General features: G+C 47.7%; 1 protein-coding gene across 1 annotated transcript in view; it reads left to right on the top strand.

Annotated features, from left to right (window-relative positions):
- DPH1 (diphthamide biosynthesis 1) overlaps positions 1–17,638 on the top strand; it is a 230,718-nt gene that overhangs the window by 157,259 nt on the left and 55,821 nt on the right. Inside the window, exon 6 of the mRNA XM_075263624.1 lies at positions 4,397–4,518. Coding sequence (XP_075119725.1) covers positions 4,397–4,518 — 122 coding nt within the window. The remainder of the gene's footprint in view (positions 1–4,396; positions 4,519–17,638) is intronic.

Genomic DNA, 17,638 nt, shown 5'->3' with positions numbered 1-17,638 from the left:
ACTCTGGCATGTGGTACTGTGTGCAGATGCACGTATCTAAACCTCCCCTGTGGTATTGTGTGAAAAGGCGCGTATCTAATCCTACGGCATGTGGAACTGTGTAGACGTGGGTATCTAATCCTACGGCATGTGGTACTGTGTGCAGACGTGCGTATCTAATCCTACGGAATTTGGTACTGTGTGCAGACGCGCTTATCTTATCCTCTGGCATGTGGTACTGTGTGCAGACACACGTATTTAATCCTCCCCCGTGTGGTACTGTGTGAAGAGGCGCGTATCTAATCCTACGGCGTGTGGAATTGTGTGAAGAGGCGCGTATCTAATCCTACGGCGTGTGGAACTGTGTGTAGACGTGTATCTAATCCTACGGCATGTGGTACTGTGTGTAGACGCGCGTATCTAATCCTACGGCATGTGGTACTGTGTGTAGACGCGTGTATCTAATCCTAAGGCATGTGGTACTGTGTGTAGACGCACGTATCTAATCCTACGGCATGTGGTACTGTGTGCAGACGCGTGTATCTAATCCTATGGCGTGTACAACTGTGTGAAGACACGTGTATCTAATCCTCCCCTGTGTGGTATTGTGTGAAGAGGCGCGTATCTAATCCTACGGCATGTGGAACTGTGTGTAGAGGCGTGTATCCAATCCCCCGGCATGTGGTACTGTGTGCGCATATCTAATCCTATGGCATGTGAACTGTGTGTAGATGCGCGTATCTAATCCTCCCCCGTGTGGTACTGTGTGTAAACACGCGTATCTAATCCTCCCCTGTGTGATACTGTGTGCTGAGACGCGTATCTAATTCTCTGGCTTGTGGTACTGTGTGCAGAGACACGTATCTAATCCTCCAAAGTGTGGTATTGTGTGAAGAGTCGCGTATCTAATCTTCTACCGTGTGGAACTATGATTAGACGCGCGTATCTAATCCTATGGCATGTGGTACTCTGTGCAGATGCGTGTATCTAATCCTATGGCGTGTACAAATGTGTGCAGACGCACGTATCTAATGCTCTGGAGTGTGGAACTGTGTGTAGACGCCTGTATCTAATCCTTCGGCATGTGGAACCGTGTGCAGACGCGTGTATCAAATCCTTCAGTGTGTGGAACTGTGTGCAGAAATGCGTATTTAATCTTCTGGTGTGTGGGACTGTGTGGAGACCCGTGTATCTAATCCTCTGGCGTGTGATACTGTGTGCTGATCTGTGTATCTAATCCTCTGGAGTGTGGAACTGTGTGTAGACGCCTGTATCTAATGCTTCGGCATGTGGAACCGTGTGCAGGCGCACGTATCTAATCCTATGGCATGTGGTACTGTGTGCAGAAGTGCGTATTTAATCCTCTGGTGTGTGGGACTGTTCAGACCCGTGTATCTAATCCTATGGCGTGTACAACTATGTGAAGACACGTGTATCTAATCCTCCCCTGTATGGTATTGTGTGAAGAGGCGCGTATCTAATCCTACGGCGTGTGGAACTGTGTGTAGACGCGCGTATCCAATCCCCCGGCATGTGGTACTGTGTGCAGATGCGCGTATCTAATCCTGTGGCATGTGGTACTGTGTGTAGGCGCGCGTATCTAATCCTCCCCCGTGTGGTACTGTGTGCAGACGTGCATATCTAATCCTTTGGCGTGTGGAGCTATGTGTAGACGCGCGTATCTAATCCTACTGCATGTGGTACTGTGTGCAGACGTGTGTATCTAATCCTATAGCATGTACAACTGTGTGCAGATGCGTGTATCTAATCCTCTGGAATGTGGAACTGTGTGCAGACGCGTGTATCTAATCCTATGGCGTGTACAAATGTGTGCAGATGCACGTATCTAATCCTCTGGAGTGTGGAACTGTGTGTAGACGCCTGTATCTAATCCTTTGGCATGTGAAACCGTGTGCAAATGCACATATCAAATCCTTCAGTGTGTGGAACTGTGTGCAGAAATGCGTATATAATCCTCTGGTGTGTGGGACTGTGTGCAGACCCGTGTATCTAATCCTCTGGCATGTGATACTGTGTGCTGATCTGTGTATCTAATCCTCTGATGCGTGTATCTCAGTTTGGATATCAGTGTTGTATTGTGCATGTTGAGTGACCGTGTGTATTGCAGTTGGAATATGAGTGAAAGACTTGCAGGTTTGTATTGGCTAAGGGGGGGGCACTGTGTTTGGAATGCTGTATCTCAGCAACGGTACGTCCGAGCGAGTTGGAGTCTTGTCTTAAACCTTCCCGGATACCTGAAGTATCTCTGTACCAAATTTGGTGAAGATCGGTCCAGTCGTTTGGTTCGCATTAGAGTACAGACAGACAGACAGACAAGAATTCATTTTTATAAGATAGGGAGATATATATATAGGCATTATTGCTCAATTTTTACTTACTGTAGACTCTGTTCATGGAAGTTTTTGGGATCCGTTACAAAAAAAAGTTAAGGGGATATTATCACTCCTTGGGGAGAGACCACCATATAGTTGTGTGGAGACTTATTAAGCCTTTAGCACTCCACTTCGCAAGGGACCATGGGAAGAATATGCAAATCTGTTCCATGATGTAATTAGGAAGTCAGCTGCTGCCTCAGTGTTGCAAACCAATAGAGGGCGCTCACTGGAATGTGCAAAAAAACCACTAACAAACAGATCAATGAAAAACTGTCAAACTCCGACTTTAAAAATGGATCCAATTCACACGTATGAAAAACTGAAACGGTTTTGTGCATGAAGTTTTATTTTTGTAACATGGCAGTTTTTGAAACAATGAGAGTGGGTATGTATATTCACATGTCCGGTTAAATTTGTCTGTTTTGATGGCCATACGGTCCCCCATTGAAGTCAGTGGGTCCATTTTTGACAGCCATCATATCATATTTTCATCCAAGCGATCGGCTTTATAAAGGAATCAATGGGTTTTAAAAAAAAAAGATTTGTGAAATGAATCCATTTTTAATGGTCCATTAAAAAAACTAATACAAAAAGGATAACATCTGGAGATAAAAACCAGACAGATACGGAATCAATGTCAAACAGACCCACAATGCTCAATTAAAATGGACTGACTTTGCCATCTTTTATGGCCAAAAAATTGTGAAAAATTGACAAATTGGTTCGTTCTTAGCAGCCATTTTGCATCCATTCTGTGTCTTTTTGATGCCTGAGTCTTGTAAGTTTTGCATCCATGAACAATTCAAAAAAACTGATGAATTTCATTGGTCTCATTGGTCTTTTTTTACTTAACCCACTGATCTGTCTTTAATGCCATCACTCAGATGCAAATCCATTTTGATGACCATTAACAACTGACTGTCAAAACGAACACATATAGAACGTGACCGTTTTTTTTTTTTTTTAATGGGCTGTTTTTCCTGTCACTCTGTAAGGGTATGTTCACCCGGAGTTTTGTTGGCAGCGGATTTTGGAATCCACCTGCCAAAACATCTCCCATTGACTTCAATGGGAACTGCTCGCAAAAAAGAAGCGAGATGGCCTATCTTGACGCGGATTCCGCGGCTGACTCAGCCGTGAGACTCCCTCCCAATTAGGCCCATTCATTCGGGCCTAATCCGGAGTGGAATGCCACGTCGGGATGCAGTTGCACTGCATATAGTATACTATATTTACATACTAAACGGATGATAACAATGTGATGTGAATATACCCCTGCACATCTCTTATCTATACAGCCGCATATCTCATCAATCCAGTCTACCTATGTTCTAATATCATTGTAGGTAGACTTCAATTCTTCTCCAGCCCTTCAATGTTTGTGAATTGTGGTCTTCTGAAACAGGCCATCATATGCTGCCGCAGTTTTGATATTTCTGGCAAATATATAATTTTTGTAGGCATCAAAAACACCAGGCCCAATAATATTAATATAAAGCTTTGGGATTCCCAGGCTGGATCATATAAGAACTGGGTAATTTGCAAAAGGCTGAATGAAATATTAAAAGACCTCACACCAAAGGACGTCTCAGTTTCTTATGTTTGTAGTGTGATTTTAATAATCTCCAATAATGGGTCTAACTTGTTTGGCTAATGGAACTTAAAAGGGAAGCTGTCACCGTCAACACCCTGTATACAGGAAGGAGGAACCTATTAAGGTCAATTATACTTTCGTAGGAAAAGATTCAGTATATCTTGTAACTTATTCATTGCGATCCCTACTTTTTCTAAGCTAAGGAGTTCAATGGGAGGTCTCAATGAATGGCAGGCTTCTCTGCATACACAGCTGTCAGTAATGAGTGACTCCACCCACTGGACTCCTATGCTCAGAAATACCGACATAAATTCTTTCCACAAAATTACAGATCTTCTTGCTCTATGGTGTATTTCTGGCAGGTCATTTCAGTATTTATTCACTAAACCCCCTTTTTTTACATTTTATTTCTCTTTTCTATCTTTAGGCCGCAGTTCAAGATCTTCGCCCAGATTACAAAGTCTTCGTCCCCCAAAGTAAGCCACTATCACCAGGAGAAATACTAGGCTGCACGTCTCCAAGACTGGAGTCTTCTGTAGATGCTGTTGTGTAAGTAGAGTCTTGTCAGCAATGCAACATCAAACTTGCCTTCTTTTATAGTATACTAAAGGAAATCTATTATAATTCCAGCATAGTGATGAGATATACCTATATACTCTGACACTGCCCAGTCCACATACAAGCCAATTCTGACCCTGCTAGCCATGGGACAATTTCAATAGGCTCTGTCGCTTCAACTTTGCAGTATATCAGGTCTACTCTTATTAGGCTGTTTTCTTGTTCCTCCTCCGTCAGACAAACTACCTATTACTTTGAAAATCACTTCTCTATCCATCTAGAGATAGAATGTGAACATGACCCAGATAACTTGGGGGAGGAATGACCAGGAAGTAGAGGGAATAGGAGAGGAGAATTTTCTGTTGCAACCAAAGCACTATACCAGGGGTCCTTGAACTTTTTAAACAGAGTACCAGTTCACTGTCCCTCAGACCACTGGAGGGCCGAAATATAGTTTAAAAAGAAATTAGGATTATACGCTCCACAGTAGCTCCCCCACAGTATTATATGCTCCACAGCAGGCCCCTCCACAGTATTATATGCTCCTCAGTACGCCCCCCACACATTGTATTATATGCTTTTCAGTACACCCCCCACACTGTATTATATGCTCCTCAGTACGCCCCCACAAACACAGACAGTATTATTTGTTCCTCAGTACGTCCCCCAAACAGTATTATATGTTCCTCAGTACGCCACACACACACACACACACACACTATTGTATGCTCCTAAGTGCGCACATAAGTATAAGTCAGTCTCTCTCTATATATGTCCTGCATGGTCCTGGGCTGTTTTTGAGTGAGAGCGAGAGTGCTCTGTTATGAATAGCACTTATGTATATTTGAAGAAAAACAACAAGTGTTATGCTAATTAGGCATTTGGTGCACTGTTGCTGCTCAAGTAGGATGGATGATGTAATAGCAGTAGGAGGATCAACTCTTACTGCACAGTTTGGCTATGACTTGAGATGGTAGGGGTTTGAGCAGCAAGAGCGGCGCTCCAGGAAGCTGAAGGGCCACCCCCAGTGCACCAAATGCCTAAGTTGCATAAGACTTACAGTGGATTTTCTTTCAATTCTGCACAAGTGACATACATAACAGAGTTATGTTATTTATTATGCACCATGAATTACATTGACAATAGATTCAGTCTTCCCTACAGAGCAGTTTATAAAATTGGAAGACTCACAATGGTTATAGTACTCGTACACTCTGCTATGATTATTTATAGAACATCAGGTCCCCTTTAACTACAGTAGCAGTTTTCAGAAGGGGTCACTGTACCCTTTTACCGATGATGGTTTTGTGTGCTCTAAAATAACGTTTTCCTGCCTTCTTATTAAGTCTTTCATCTCTGGTTGCATTTAATACCTGTGTTTATTAATAGAGATGAGCGAACACTAAAATGTTCGAGGTTCGAAATTCGATTCGAACAGCCGCTCAATGTTCGTGTGTTCGAACGGGTTTCGAACCCCATTATAGTCTATGGGGAACAGATACTCGTTAAGGGGGAAACCCAAATCCGTGTCTGGAGGGTCACCAAGTCCACTATGACACCCCAGGAAATGATGCCAACACCTCTGGAATCACACTGGGACAGCAGGGGAAGCATGTCTGGGGGCATCTAACACACCAAAGACCCTCTATTACCCCAACATCACAGCCTAACAACTACACACTTTACACACTCAATACCACCTCTCTGACAGTAGGAAAACACCTTGAAACATGTGTATTTGGCACTTGCAGTGAGGAGAGCTTGTCACCAGCAGTGAATTTGGCCCTTGTAGTAAGTTGAGGTTGGCACCAACATTTGTTTTGAAAATCAGGGTGGATTGAGCCTCTAACCAGCAGAGTTTGGGCAAATTCATGGTGGAGGGAGCCTCTAAAAACCCCAGTTTGGACCAATTCATGGTGGAGGGAGACTCTAAAAACCCCAGTTTGGACCAATTCATGGTGGAGGGAGCCTCTAAAAACCCCAGTTTGGACCAATTCATGGTGGAGGGAGCCTCTAACCAGCCCAGTTTGGGCAAATTCATGGTGGAGGGAGCCTCTAACCAGCCCAGTTTGGACCAATTAATGGTGGAGGGAGCCTCTAACCAGCCCAGTTTGGACCAATTAATGGTGGAGGGAGCCTCTAACCACCCCAGTTTGGACCAATTCATGGTGGAGGGAGCCTCTAACCAGCCCAGTTTGGACCAATTCATGGTGGAGGGAGCCTCTAAAAAACCCAGTTTGGACCAATTCATGGTGGAGGGAGCCTCTAAACAGCCCAGTTTGGGCAAATTCATGGTGGAGGGAGCCTCTAACCACCCCAGTTTGGACCAATTCATGGTGGAGGGAGCCTCTAAACAGCCAAGTTTGGACCAATTCATGGTGAAGGGAGCCTCTAAAAACCCGTTTGGACCAATTCATGGTGGAGGGAGCCTCTAACCAGCCCAGTTTGGGCAAATTCATGGTGGAGGGAGCCTCTAAACAGCCCAGTTTGGGCAAATTCATGGTGGAGGGAGCCTCTAACCAGCCCAGTTTGGACCAATTCATGGTGGAGGGAGCCTCTAACCAGCCCAGTTTGGGCAAATTCATGGTGGAGGGAGCCTCTAAACAGCCCAGTTTGGGCAAATTCATGGTGGAGGGAGCCTCTAACCAGCCCAGTTTGGACCAATTCATGGTGGAGGGAGCCTCTAACCAGCCCAGTTTGGGCAAATTCATGGTGGAGGGAGCCTCTAAACAGCCCAGTTTGGGCAAATTCATGGTGGAGGGAGCCTCTAACCAGCCCAGTTTGGACCAATTAATGGTGGAGGGAGCCTCTAAACAGCCAAGTTTTGGGAAATTCATGGTGGAGGGAGCCTCTAACCAGCCCAGTTTGGACCAATTCATGGTGGAGGGAGCCTCTAACCAGCCCAGTTTGGACCAATTCATGGTGGAGGGAGCCTCTAAACAGCCCAGTTTGGGCAAATTCATGGTGGAGGGAGCCTCTAAAAAACCCAGTTTGGACCAATTCATGGTGGAGGGAGCCTCTAATTAGCCCAGTTTGGACCAATTAATTGTGGAGGGAGCCTCTAACCAGCCCAGTTTGGACCAATTAATGGTGGAGGGAGCCTCTAACCACCCCAGTTTGGGCAAATTCATGGTGGAGGGAGCCTCTAACCAGCCCAGTTTGGACCAATTAATGGTGGAGGGAGCCTCTAAACAGCCAAGTTTTGGGAAATTCATGGTGGAGGGAGCCTCTAACCAGCCCAGTTTGGACCAATTCATGGTGGAGGGAGCCTCTAAACAGCCCAGTTTGGGCAAATTCATGGTGGAGGGAGCCTCTAACCAGCCAAGTTTGGACCAATTCATGGTGAAGGGAGCCTCTAAAAACCCGTTTGGACCAATTCATGGTGGAGGGAGCCTCTAACCAGCCCAGTTTGGGCAAATTCATGGTGGAGGGAGCCTCTAAACAGCCCAGTTTGGGCAAATTCATGGTGGAGGGAGCCTCTAACCAGCCCAGTTTGGACCAATTCATGGTGGAGGGAGCCTCTAACCAGCCCAGTTTGGGCAAATTCATGGTGGAGGGAGCCTCTAAACAGCCCAGTTTGGGCAAATTCATGGTGGAGGGAGCCTCTAACCAGCCCAGTTTGGACCAATTAATGGTGGAGGGAGCCTCTAACCAGCCCAGTTTGGGCAAATTCATGGTGGAGGGAGCCTCTAAACAGCCCAGTTTGGGCAAATTCATGGTGGAGGGAGCCTCTAACCAGCCCAGTTTGGACCAATTCATGGTGGAGGGAGCCTCTAACCAGCCCAGTTTGGGCAAATTCATGGTGGAGGGAGCCTCTAAACAGCCCAGTTTGGGCAAATTCATGGTGGAGGGAGCCTCTAACCAGCCCAGTTTGGACCAATTAATGGTGGAGGGAGCCTCTAAACAGCCAAGTTTTGGGAAATTCATGGTGGAGGGAGCCTCTAACCAGCCCAGTTTGGACCAATTCATGGTGGAGGGAGCCTCTAAACAGCCCAGTTTGGGCAAATTCATGGTGGAGGGAGCCTCTAAACAGCCAAGTTTGGACCAATTCATGGTGAAGGGAGCCTCTAAAAACCCGTTTGGACCAATTCATGGTGGAGGGAGCCTCTAACCAGCCCAGTTTGGGCAAATTCATGGTGGAGGGAGCCTCTAAACAGCCCAGTTTGGGCAAATTCATGGTGGAGGGAGCCTCTAACCAGCCCAGTTTGGACCAATTCATGGTGGAGGGAGCCTCTAACCAGCCCAGTTTGGGCAAATTCATGGTGGAGGGAGCCTCTAAACAGCCCAGTTTGGGCAAATTCATGGTGGAGGGAGCCTCTAACCAGCCCAGTTTGGACCAATTAATGGTGGAGGGAGCCTCTAAACAGCCAAGTTTTGGGAAATTCATGGTGGAGGGAGCCTCTAACCAGCCCAGTTTGGACCAATTCATGGTGGAGGGAGCCTCTAACCAGCCCAGTTTGGACCAATTCATGGTGGAGGGAGCCTCTAAACAGCCCAGTTTGGGCAAATTCATGGTGGAGGGAGCCTCTAAAAAACCCAGTTTGGACCAATTCATGGTGGAGGGAGCCTCTAATTAGCCCAGTTTGGACCAATTAATTGTGGAGGGAGCCTCTAACCAGCCCAGTTTGGACCAATTAATGGTGGAGGGAGCCTCTAACCACCCCAGTTTGGGCAAATTCATGGTGGAGGGAGCCTCTAACCAGCCCAGTTTGGACCAATTAATGGTGGAGGGAGCCTCTAAACAGCCAAGTTTTGGGAAATTCATGGTGGAGGGAGCCTCTAACCAGCCCAGTTTGGACCAATTCATGGTGGAGGGAGCCTCTAAACAGCCCAGTTTGGGCAAATTCATGGTGGAGGGAGCCTCTAAAAAACCCAGTTTGGACCAATTCATGGTGGAGGGAGCCTCTAATTAGCCCAGTTTGGACCAATTAATTGTGGAGGGAGCCTCTAACCAGCCCAGTTTGGACCAATTCATGGTGGAGGGAGCCTCTAACCAGCCCAGTTTGGGCAAATTCATGGTGGAGGGAGCCTCTAAACAGCCCAGTTTGGGCAAATTCATGGTGGAGGGAGCCTCTAACCAGCCCAGTTTGGACCAATTAATGGTGGAGGGAGCCTCTAAACAGCCAAGTTTTGGGAAATTCATGGTGGAGGGAGCCTCTAACCAGCCCAGTTTGGACCAATTCATGGTGGAGGGAGCCTCTAAACAGCCCAGTTTGGGCAAATTCATGGTGGAGGGAGCCTCTAAACAGCCAAGTTTGGACCAATTCATGGTGAAGGGAGCCTCTAAAAACCCGTTTGGACCAATTCATGGTGGAGGGAGCCTCTAACCAGCCCAGTTTGGGCAAATTCATGGTGGAGGGAGCCTCTAAACAGCCCAGTTTGGGCAAATTCATGGTGGAGGGAGCCTCTAACCAGCCCAGTTTGGACCAATTCATGGTGGAGGGAGCCTCTAACCAGCCCAGTTTGGGCAAATTCATGGTGGAGGGAGCCTCTAAACAGCCCAGTTTGGGCAAATTCATGGTGGAGGGAGCCTCTAACCAGCCCAGTTTGGACCAATTAATGGTGGAGGGAGCCTCTAAACAGCCAAGTTTTGGGAAATTCATGGTGGAGGGAGCCTCTAACCAGCCCAGTTTGGACCAATTCATGGTGGAGGGAGCCTCTAACCAGCCCAGTTTGGACCAATTCATGGTGGAGGGAGCCTCTAAACAGCCCAGTTTGGGCAAATTCATGGTGGAGGGAGCCTCTAAAAAACCCAGTTTGGACCAATTCATGGTGGAGGGAGCCTCTAATTAGCCCAGTTTGGACCAATTAATTGTGGAGGGAGCCTCTAACCAGCCCAGTTTGGACCAATTAATGGTGGAGGGAGCCTCTAACCACCCCAGTTTGGGCAAATTCATGGTGGAGGGAGCCTCTAACCAGCCCAGTTTGGACCAATTAATGGTGGAGGGAGCCTCTAAACAGCCAAGTTTTGGGAAATTCATGGTGGAGGGAGCCTCTAACCAGCCCAGTTTGGACCAATTCATGGTGGAGGGAGCCTCTAAACAGCCCAGTTTGGGCAAATTCATGGTGGAGGGAGCCTCTAAAAAACCCAGTTTGGACCAATTCATGGTGGAGGGAGCCTCTAATTAGCCCAGTTTGGACCAATTAATTGTGGAGGGAGCCTCTAACCAGCCCAGTTTGGGCAAATTCATGGTGGAGGGAGCCTCTAACCAGCCCAGTTTGGACCAATTCATGGTGGAGGGAGCCTCTAACCAGCCCAGTTTGGACCAATTCATGGTGGAGGGAGCCTCTAAAAAACCCAGTTTGGACCAATTCATGGTGGAGGGAGCCTCTAAACAGCCCAGTTTGGGCAAATTCATGGTGGAAGGAGCCTCTAACCAGCAGAGTTGTGGGAAAGCAGGGTGGAGGGAGCCTCTAACCAGCAGAGTTGGTGGAAATCAGGGTGGAGGGAGCCTCTAACCAGCAGAGTTGGGGGAAATCATGTTGGAGGGAGCCTAGTATTAGCAGAATTGTGCAACGCTTATGGTGGATGAGTATGAGGATGCGGAGGAATTGGAGAGGTTGAGTACAGACATGGAGTTTCATGTTGGGGTGCTTTACACAGGTGGGCACAAAAATGAAGGCTCTATCCAGTGGTGGTTCATTTTTATCAAAGTGAGCCGGTCGGCACTCTCAGCTGACAGACGGGTGCGCTTGTCAGTGATGATGCCACCGGCTGCACTGAACACCCTCTCAGATAGGACGCTGGCGGCAGGACAGGACAGCACCTCCAAGGCATATAGGGCAAGTTCAAGCCACAGGTCCAACTTCGACACCCAATACGTGTAGGGCGCAGAGGGGTCGGAGAGGACAGGGCTGTGGTCGGAAAGGTATTCCCGCAACATGCGCCTATACTTCTCACGCCTGGTGACACTAGGACCCTCCGTGGCGGCACTTTGGCGAGGGGGTGCCATCAAGGTGTCCCAGACCTTAGACAGTGTGCCCCTCGTTTGTGTGGACCGGTGAGAACTTGGTTGCCTACTGGAGGAACTGCCCTCCCTGCCGCCAACGTCACATGCTGGAAACATCTCCATCATATTCTGCACCAATTGCCTGTGGCAAGCATTGATGCGATTGGCCCTCCCCTCTACCGGAATAAAAGACGAGATGTTGTTTTTATACCGGGGGTCAAGGATAGCAAAGATCCAGTACTGGTTGTCCTCCATGATTTTGACAATACGCTTGTCGGTTGTAAAGCACCCCAACATGAACTCAGCCATGTCTGCCACAGTGTTAGTTGGCATGACTCCTCTGGCCCCACCGGAAAGTTCAATCTCCATTTCCTCCTCATCCTCCATGTCTACCCATCCGCGCTGCAACAATGGGACGATTCGAAGTTGCCCGGAAGCCTCCTGTATCACCATCACATCATCGGACAACTCTTCTTCCTCCTCCTCCTCCTCCTCCTCCTCCTCCATTAAACGCAGTGAAGCGGACAGATGTGTGGACCTACTCTCCAGCTGTGACGGATCGGATGCTATCCCTAACTCCTCTGTGTGATCTGAGTTATCCCTGATGTCAATCAGGGATTCTCTCAGAACACACAAGAGCGGGATTGTAAGGCTCACCATCGCATCCTCAGAGCTCACCCTCCTTGTGGACTCCTCAAAGACCCGTAGGATGTCACAAAGGTCTCTCATCCATGGCCACTCATGGATGTGAAACTGAGGCAGCTGACTTTGTGGCACCCTAGGGTTTTGTAGCTGGTATTCCATCAAAGGTCTCTGCTGCTCAACCACTCTATTCAACATCTGAAACGTTGAGTTCCAGCGTGTGGGGACGTCGCACAAAAGCCGGTGTTGTGGCACATGCAGGCGTTGCTGGAGAGATTTTAAGCTAGCAGCGGCTACTGTCGACTTGCGAAAGTGGGCGCACATGCGCCGCACTTTCACCAGTAGCTCTGGAACATTGGGGTAGCTCTTTAGGAAACGTTGCACCACTAGGTTGAAGACGTGGGCCAGGCATGGAACATGTTGGAGTCCGGCAAGCTCCAGAGCTGCTACCAGGTTCCGGCCGTTATCACAAACGACCATGCCTGGGCCCAGGTGCAGCGGCTCAAACCATATTGCCGTCTCATCGAGGAGGGCATCCCTCACCTCGGAGGCAGTGTGCTGTCTGTCCCCCAAGCTGATCAGCTTCAGCACAGCCTGCTGACGTCTACCAACGCCAGTGCTGCAACGTTTCCAACTCGTAGCTGGGGTCAATCTAACAGCGGAGGAGGAGGCGGTGGCGGAGGAGGAGGCGGTGGCGGAGGAGGAGGCGGTAGAGGAGGAGGAGGAGGGGGGTGTTCTTCTCGTGTCCCTGCCAGGAATGTTAGGCGGGGAGACGAGGTACACCGGGCCAGTTTGGGAAGCAGTCCCAGCCTCAACTACATTCACCCAGTGTGCCGTCAGTGAAATGTAGCGTCCCTGTCCGCATGCACTTGTCCACGCGTCGGTGGTCAAGTGGACCTTTGTGCAAAGCGCGGAACTAAGGGCCCGCCTGATGTTGAGTGACACGTGCTGGTGCAAGGCGGGGACGGCACACTGGGAGAAGTAGTGACGGCTAGGGACGGCATAGCGAGGTGCCGCAGTTGCCATCAGGTCCAGGAAGGCGGGAGTTTCAACAAGCCGGAACGCCAACATCTCCTGGGCCAGCAGTTTAGCGATGTTGGCGTTCAAGGCTTGCGCGTGTGGGTGGTTAGCAGTGTATTTCTGCCGCCGCTCCAATGTCTGAGAGATGGTGGGTTGTTGTAAAGAAACGCCTGATGGTGCCTTTGATGGTGCAGGAGAAGGAGATAAGACAGGACCAGGGGAGGATGAGGTAGAAGTCAACAAAGTGGCGGAGGCAGATGAAGTGGTGTCCTGGCTCGTCCTCTGGAGTGCATCGCCAGCACAGTCAGCAGTGGCAGTGGCAGAGGCAGAGGCAGTGGCAGTGGCGTGAACGGCAGGCGGCCTTTGTCCTGCCGTTGCTGCCTGCCACTGATTCCAGTGCTTGGATTCCAAATGACGGCGCATTGAAGTGGTGGACAGGTTGCTCTTCTCAGAGCCCCTAATCAATTTCGAGAGGCAAATTGTGCAGACAACACTATATCTGTCCTCGGCGCATTCCTTGAAAAAACTCCACACCTTCGAGAAACGTGCCCTCGAGGTGGGAGTTTTTCGGGGCTGGGTACGAACTGGAACATCTTGGGAGATTCCGGGTGTGGCCTGGCTTCGCCTAAGCTGCTGACCTCTGCCTCTGCCTCTAGCTACCCTTTTTGGTGCTGCACCTGCCTCAACATCCACACTACTTTCCCCGCTTGACATCCCCCCTGTCCAGGTCGGGTCAGTGTCCTCATCATCCACCACTTCCTCTTCCAACTCCTGTCTCATCTCCTCCTCCCGCACAATGCGCCGGTCAACTGGATGCCCTGACGGCAACTGCGTCACATCATCGTCGATGAGGGTGGGTTGCTGGTCATCCACCACCAAATCGAACGGAGATGGAGGAGACTCTAGTGTTTGAGCATCTGGACACAGATGCTCCTCTGTTAGGTTCGTGGAATCGTGACGTGGAGAGGCAGGTTGAGGGACAATGAAAGGAGCGGAGAACAGCTCTGGGGAGCAGGGACAGTTTGGGTTATTGTTCTGTAAAGCTTCGGAATTTTGGGAGGAAGGAAGACAAGACTGTTGGGTAATAGGAGGAGAGGAGGCAGAGTCTGACTGGCTGCTGGACAATGTGCTGTAAGCGTTCTCTGACAGCCATTGCAAGACCTGTTCCTGGTTCTCGGGCCTACTAAGGTTTGTACCCTGCAGTTTAGTTAATGTGGCAAGCAACCCTGGCACTGTGGAGTGGCGCAATGCTTGCTGCCCCACAGGAGTAGGCACGGGACGCCCTGTGGCTTCACTGCTACCTTGCTCCCCAGAACCATTCCCCCGACCTCGCCCACGGCCTCGTCCACGTCCCTTTCCGGGAGCCTTGCGCATTTTGAATTCCTAGTTAGAAATTGGCACTGTATACCAGTAGTAAAAATTGTGGGTGCACGTAACCCCAATATATTCTTTGAATTCCCAGTCAGAAACTGGCACTATATGGCAGTAGCAAGAAATGAGGGTATTTGTATTCCCAATATACTCTTTGAATTCCCAGTCAGACAATGGCACTGTATACCAGTAGTAAAAATTGTGGGTGCACGTAACCCCAATATATTCTTTGAATTCCCAGTCAGAAACTGGCACTATATGGCAGTAGCAAGAAATGAGGGTATTTGTATTCCCAATATACTCTTTGAATTCCCAGTCAGACAATGGCACTGTATACCAGTAGTAAAAATTGTGGGTGCACGTAACCCCAATATATTCTTTGAATTCCCAGTCAGAAACTGGCACTATATGGCAGTAGCAAGAAATGAGGGTATTTGTATTCCCAATATACTCTTTGAATTCCCAGTCAGACAATGGCACTGTATACCAGTAGTAAAAATTGTGGGTGCACGTAACCCCAATATATTCTTTGAATTCCCAGTCAGAAACTGGCACTATATGGCAGTAGCAAGAAATGAGGGTATTTGTATTCCCAATATACTCTTTGAATTCCCAGTCAGACAATGGCACTGTATACCAGTAGTAAAAATTGTGGGTGCACGTAACCCCAATATATTCTTTGAATTCCCAGTCAGAAACTGGCACTATATGGCAGTAGCAAGAAATGAGGGTATTTGTATTCCCAATATACTCTTTGAATTCCCAGTCAGACAATGGCACTGTATACCAGTAGTAAAAATTGTGGGTGCACGTAACCCCAATATATTCTTTGAATTCCCAGTCAGAAACTGGCACTATATGGCAGTAGCAAGAAATGAGGGTATTTGTATTCCCAATATACTCTTTGAATTCCCAGTCAGACAATGGCACTGTATACCAGTAGTAAAAATTGTGGGTGCACGTAACCCCAATATATTCTTTGAATTCCCAGTCAGAAACTGGCACTATATGGCAGTAGCAAGAAATGAGGGTATTTGTATTCCCAATATACTCTTTGAATTCCCAGTCAGACAATGGCACTGTATACCAGTAGTAAAAATTGTGGGTGCACGTAACCCCAATATATTCTTTGAATTACCAGTCAGAAACTGGCACTATATGGCAGTAGCAAGAAATGAGGGTATTTGTATTCCCAATATACTCTTTGAATTCCCAGTCAGACAATGGCACTGTATACCAGTAGTAAAAATTGTGGGTGCACGTAACCCCAATATATTCTTTGAATTCCCAGTCAGAAACTGGCACTATATGGCAGTAGCAAGAAATGAGGGTATTTGTATTCCCAATATACTCTTTGAATTCCCAGTCAGACAATGGCACTGTATACCAGTAGTAAAAATTGTGGGTGCACGTAACCCCAATATATTCTTTGAATTCCCAGTCAGAAACTGGCACTATATGGCAGTAGCAAGAAATGAGGGTATTTGTATTCCCAATATACTCTTTGAATTCCCAGTCAGACAATGGCACTGTATACCAGTAGTAAAAATTGTGGGTGCACGTAACCCCAATATATTCTTTGAATTCCCAGTCAGAAACTGGCACTATATGGCAGTAGCAAGAAATGAGGGTATTTGTATTCCCAATATACTCTTTGAATTCCCAGTCAGACAATGGCACTGTATACCAGTAGTAAAAATTGTGGGTGCACGTAACCCCAATATATTCTTTGAATTCCCAGTCAGAAACTGGCACTATATGGCAGTAGCAAGAAATGAGGGTATTTGTATTCCCAATATACTCTTTGAATTCCCAGTCAGACAATGGCACTGTATACCAGTAGTAAAAATTGTGGGTGCACGTAACCCCAATATATTCTTTGAATTCCCAGTCAGAAACTGGCACTATATGGCAGTAGCAAGAAATGAGGGTATTTGTATTCCCAATATACTCTTTGAATTCCCAGTCAGACAATGGCACTGTATACCAGTAGTAAAAATTGTGGGTGCACGTAACCCCAATATATTCTTTGAATTACCAGTCAGAAACTGGCACTATATGGCAGTAGCAAGAAATGAGGGTATTTATAACCCCAATATATTCTTTGAATTCCCAGTCAGACAATGGCACTGTATACCAGTAGTAAAAATTGTGGGTGCACGTAACCCCAATATATTCTTTGAATTCCCAGTCAGAAACTGGCACTATATGGCAGTAGCAAGAAATGAGGGTATTTGTATTCCCAATATACTCTTTGAATTCCCAGTCAGACAATGGCACTGTATACCAGTAGTAAAAATTGTGGGTGCACGTAACCCCAATATATTCTTTGAATTCCCAGTCAGAAACTGGCACTATATGGCAGTAGCAAGAAATGAGGGTATTTGTATTCCCAATATACTCTTTGAATTCCCAGTCAGACAATGGCACTGTATACCAGTAGTAAAAATTGTGGGTGCACGTAACCCCAATATATTCTTTGAATTACCAGTCAGAAACTGGCACTATATGGCAGTAGCAAGAAATGAGGGTATTTGTATTCCCAATATATTCTTTGAATTCCCAGTCAGACAATGGCACTGTATACCAGTAGTAAAAATTGTGGGTGTATATAGCCCCAATTCTATTGCTAGGGGACTTGCAGGGTATTTCTGGGGTGAAGGTGGGGGGGCACACCGTTGGAACGGGTATCGGGGTATATATCGGGTATACGGGAATACACTGACAGTGTATTCCATTCAGGATCCTGGGAAAGCTGGGTTGCGGCGATTGAGCCCGTCAGTGCCACGTTACACTGACAAGCTTCTCCCTGGAATTTAGCTCTTACAAGAGCTGTTGGTTGTCTTCTCCTTCCTATCCTAGCCTGTCCCTGCCTACCCAGAATCTAAGCCCTAGCTAGCTGGACGGAAACCTCCGTCCTCGGTGAATTGCAAGCTCAGAATGACGCGAAGCTGGGCGTCGCTGTTCTTTTAAATTAGAGGTCACATGTTTTCGGCAGCCAATGGGTTTTGCCTACTTTTTTCAACGTCACCGGTGTCGTAGTTCCTGTCCCACCTACCCTGCGCTGTTATTGGAGCAAAAAAGGCGCCAGGGAAGGTGGGAGGGGAATCGAGTAATGGCGCACTTTA

This window comes from Leptodactylus fuscus, chromosome 2 (assembly GCF_031893055.1).
Source record: "Leptodactylus fuscus isolate aLepFus1 chromosome 2, aLepFus1.hap2, whole genome shotgun sequence".
In the NCBI taxonomy this organism is placed as follows: domain Eukaryota; kingdom Metazoa; phylum Chordata; class Amphibia; order Anura; family Leptodactylidae; genus Leptodactylus; species Leptodactylus fuscus.
The sequence above is the reverse complement of the archived record's forward strand: the minus strand, read 5'-3'. Positions and strand labels throughout refer to the sequence as shown.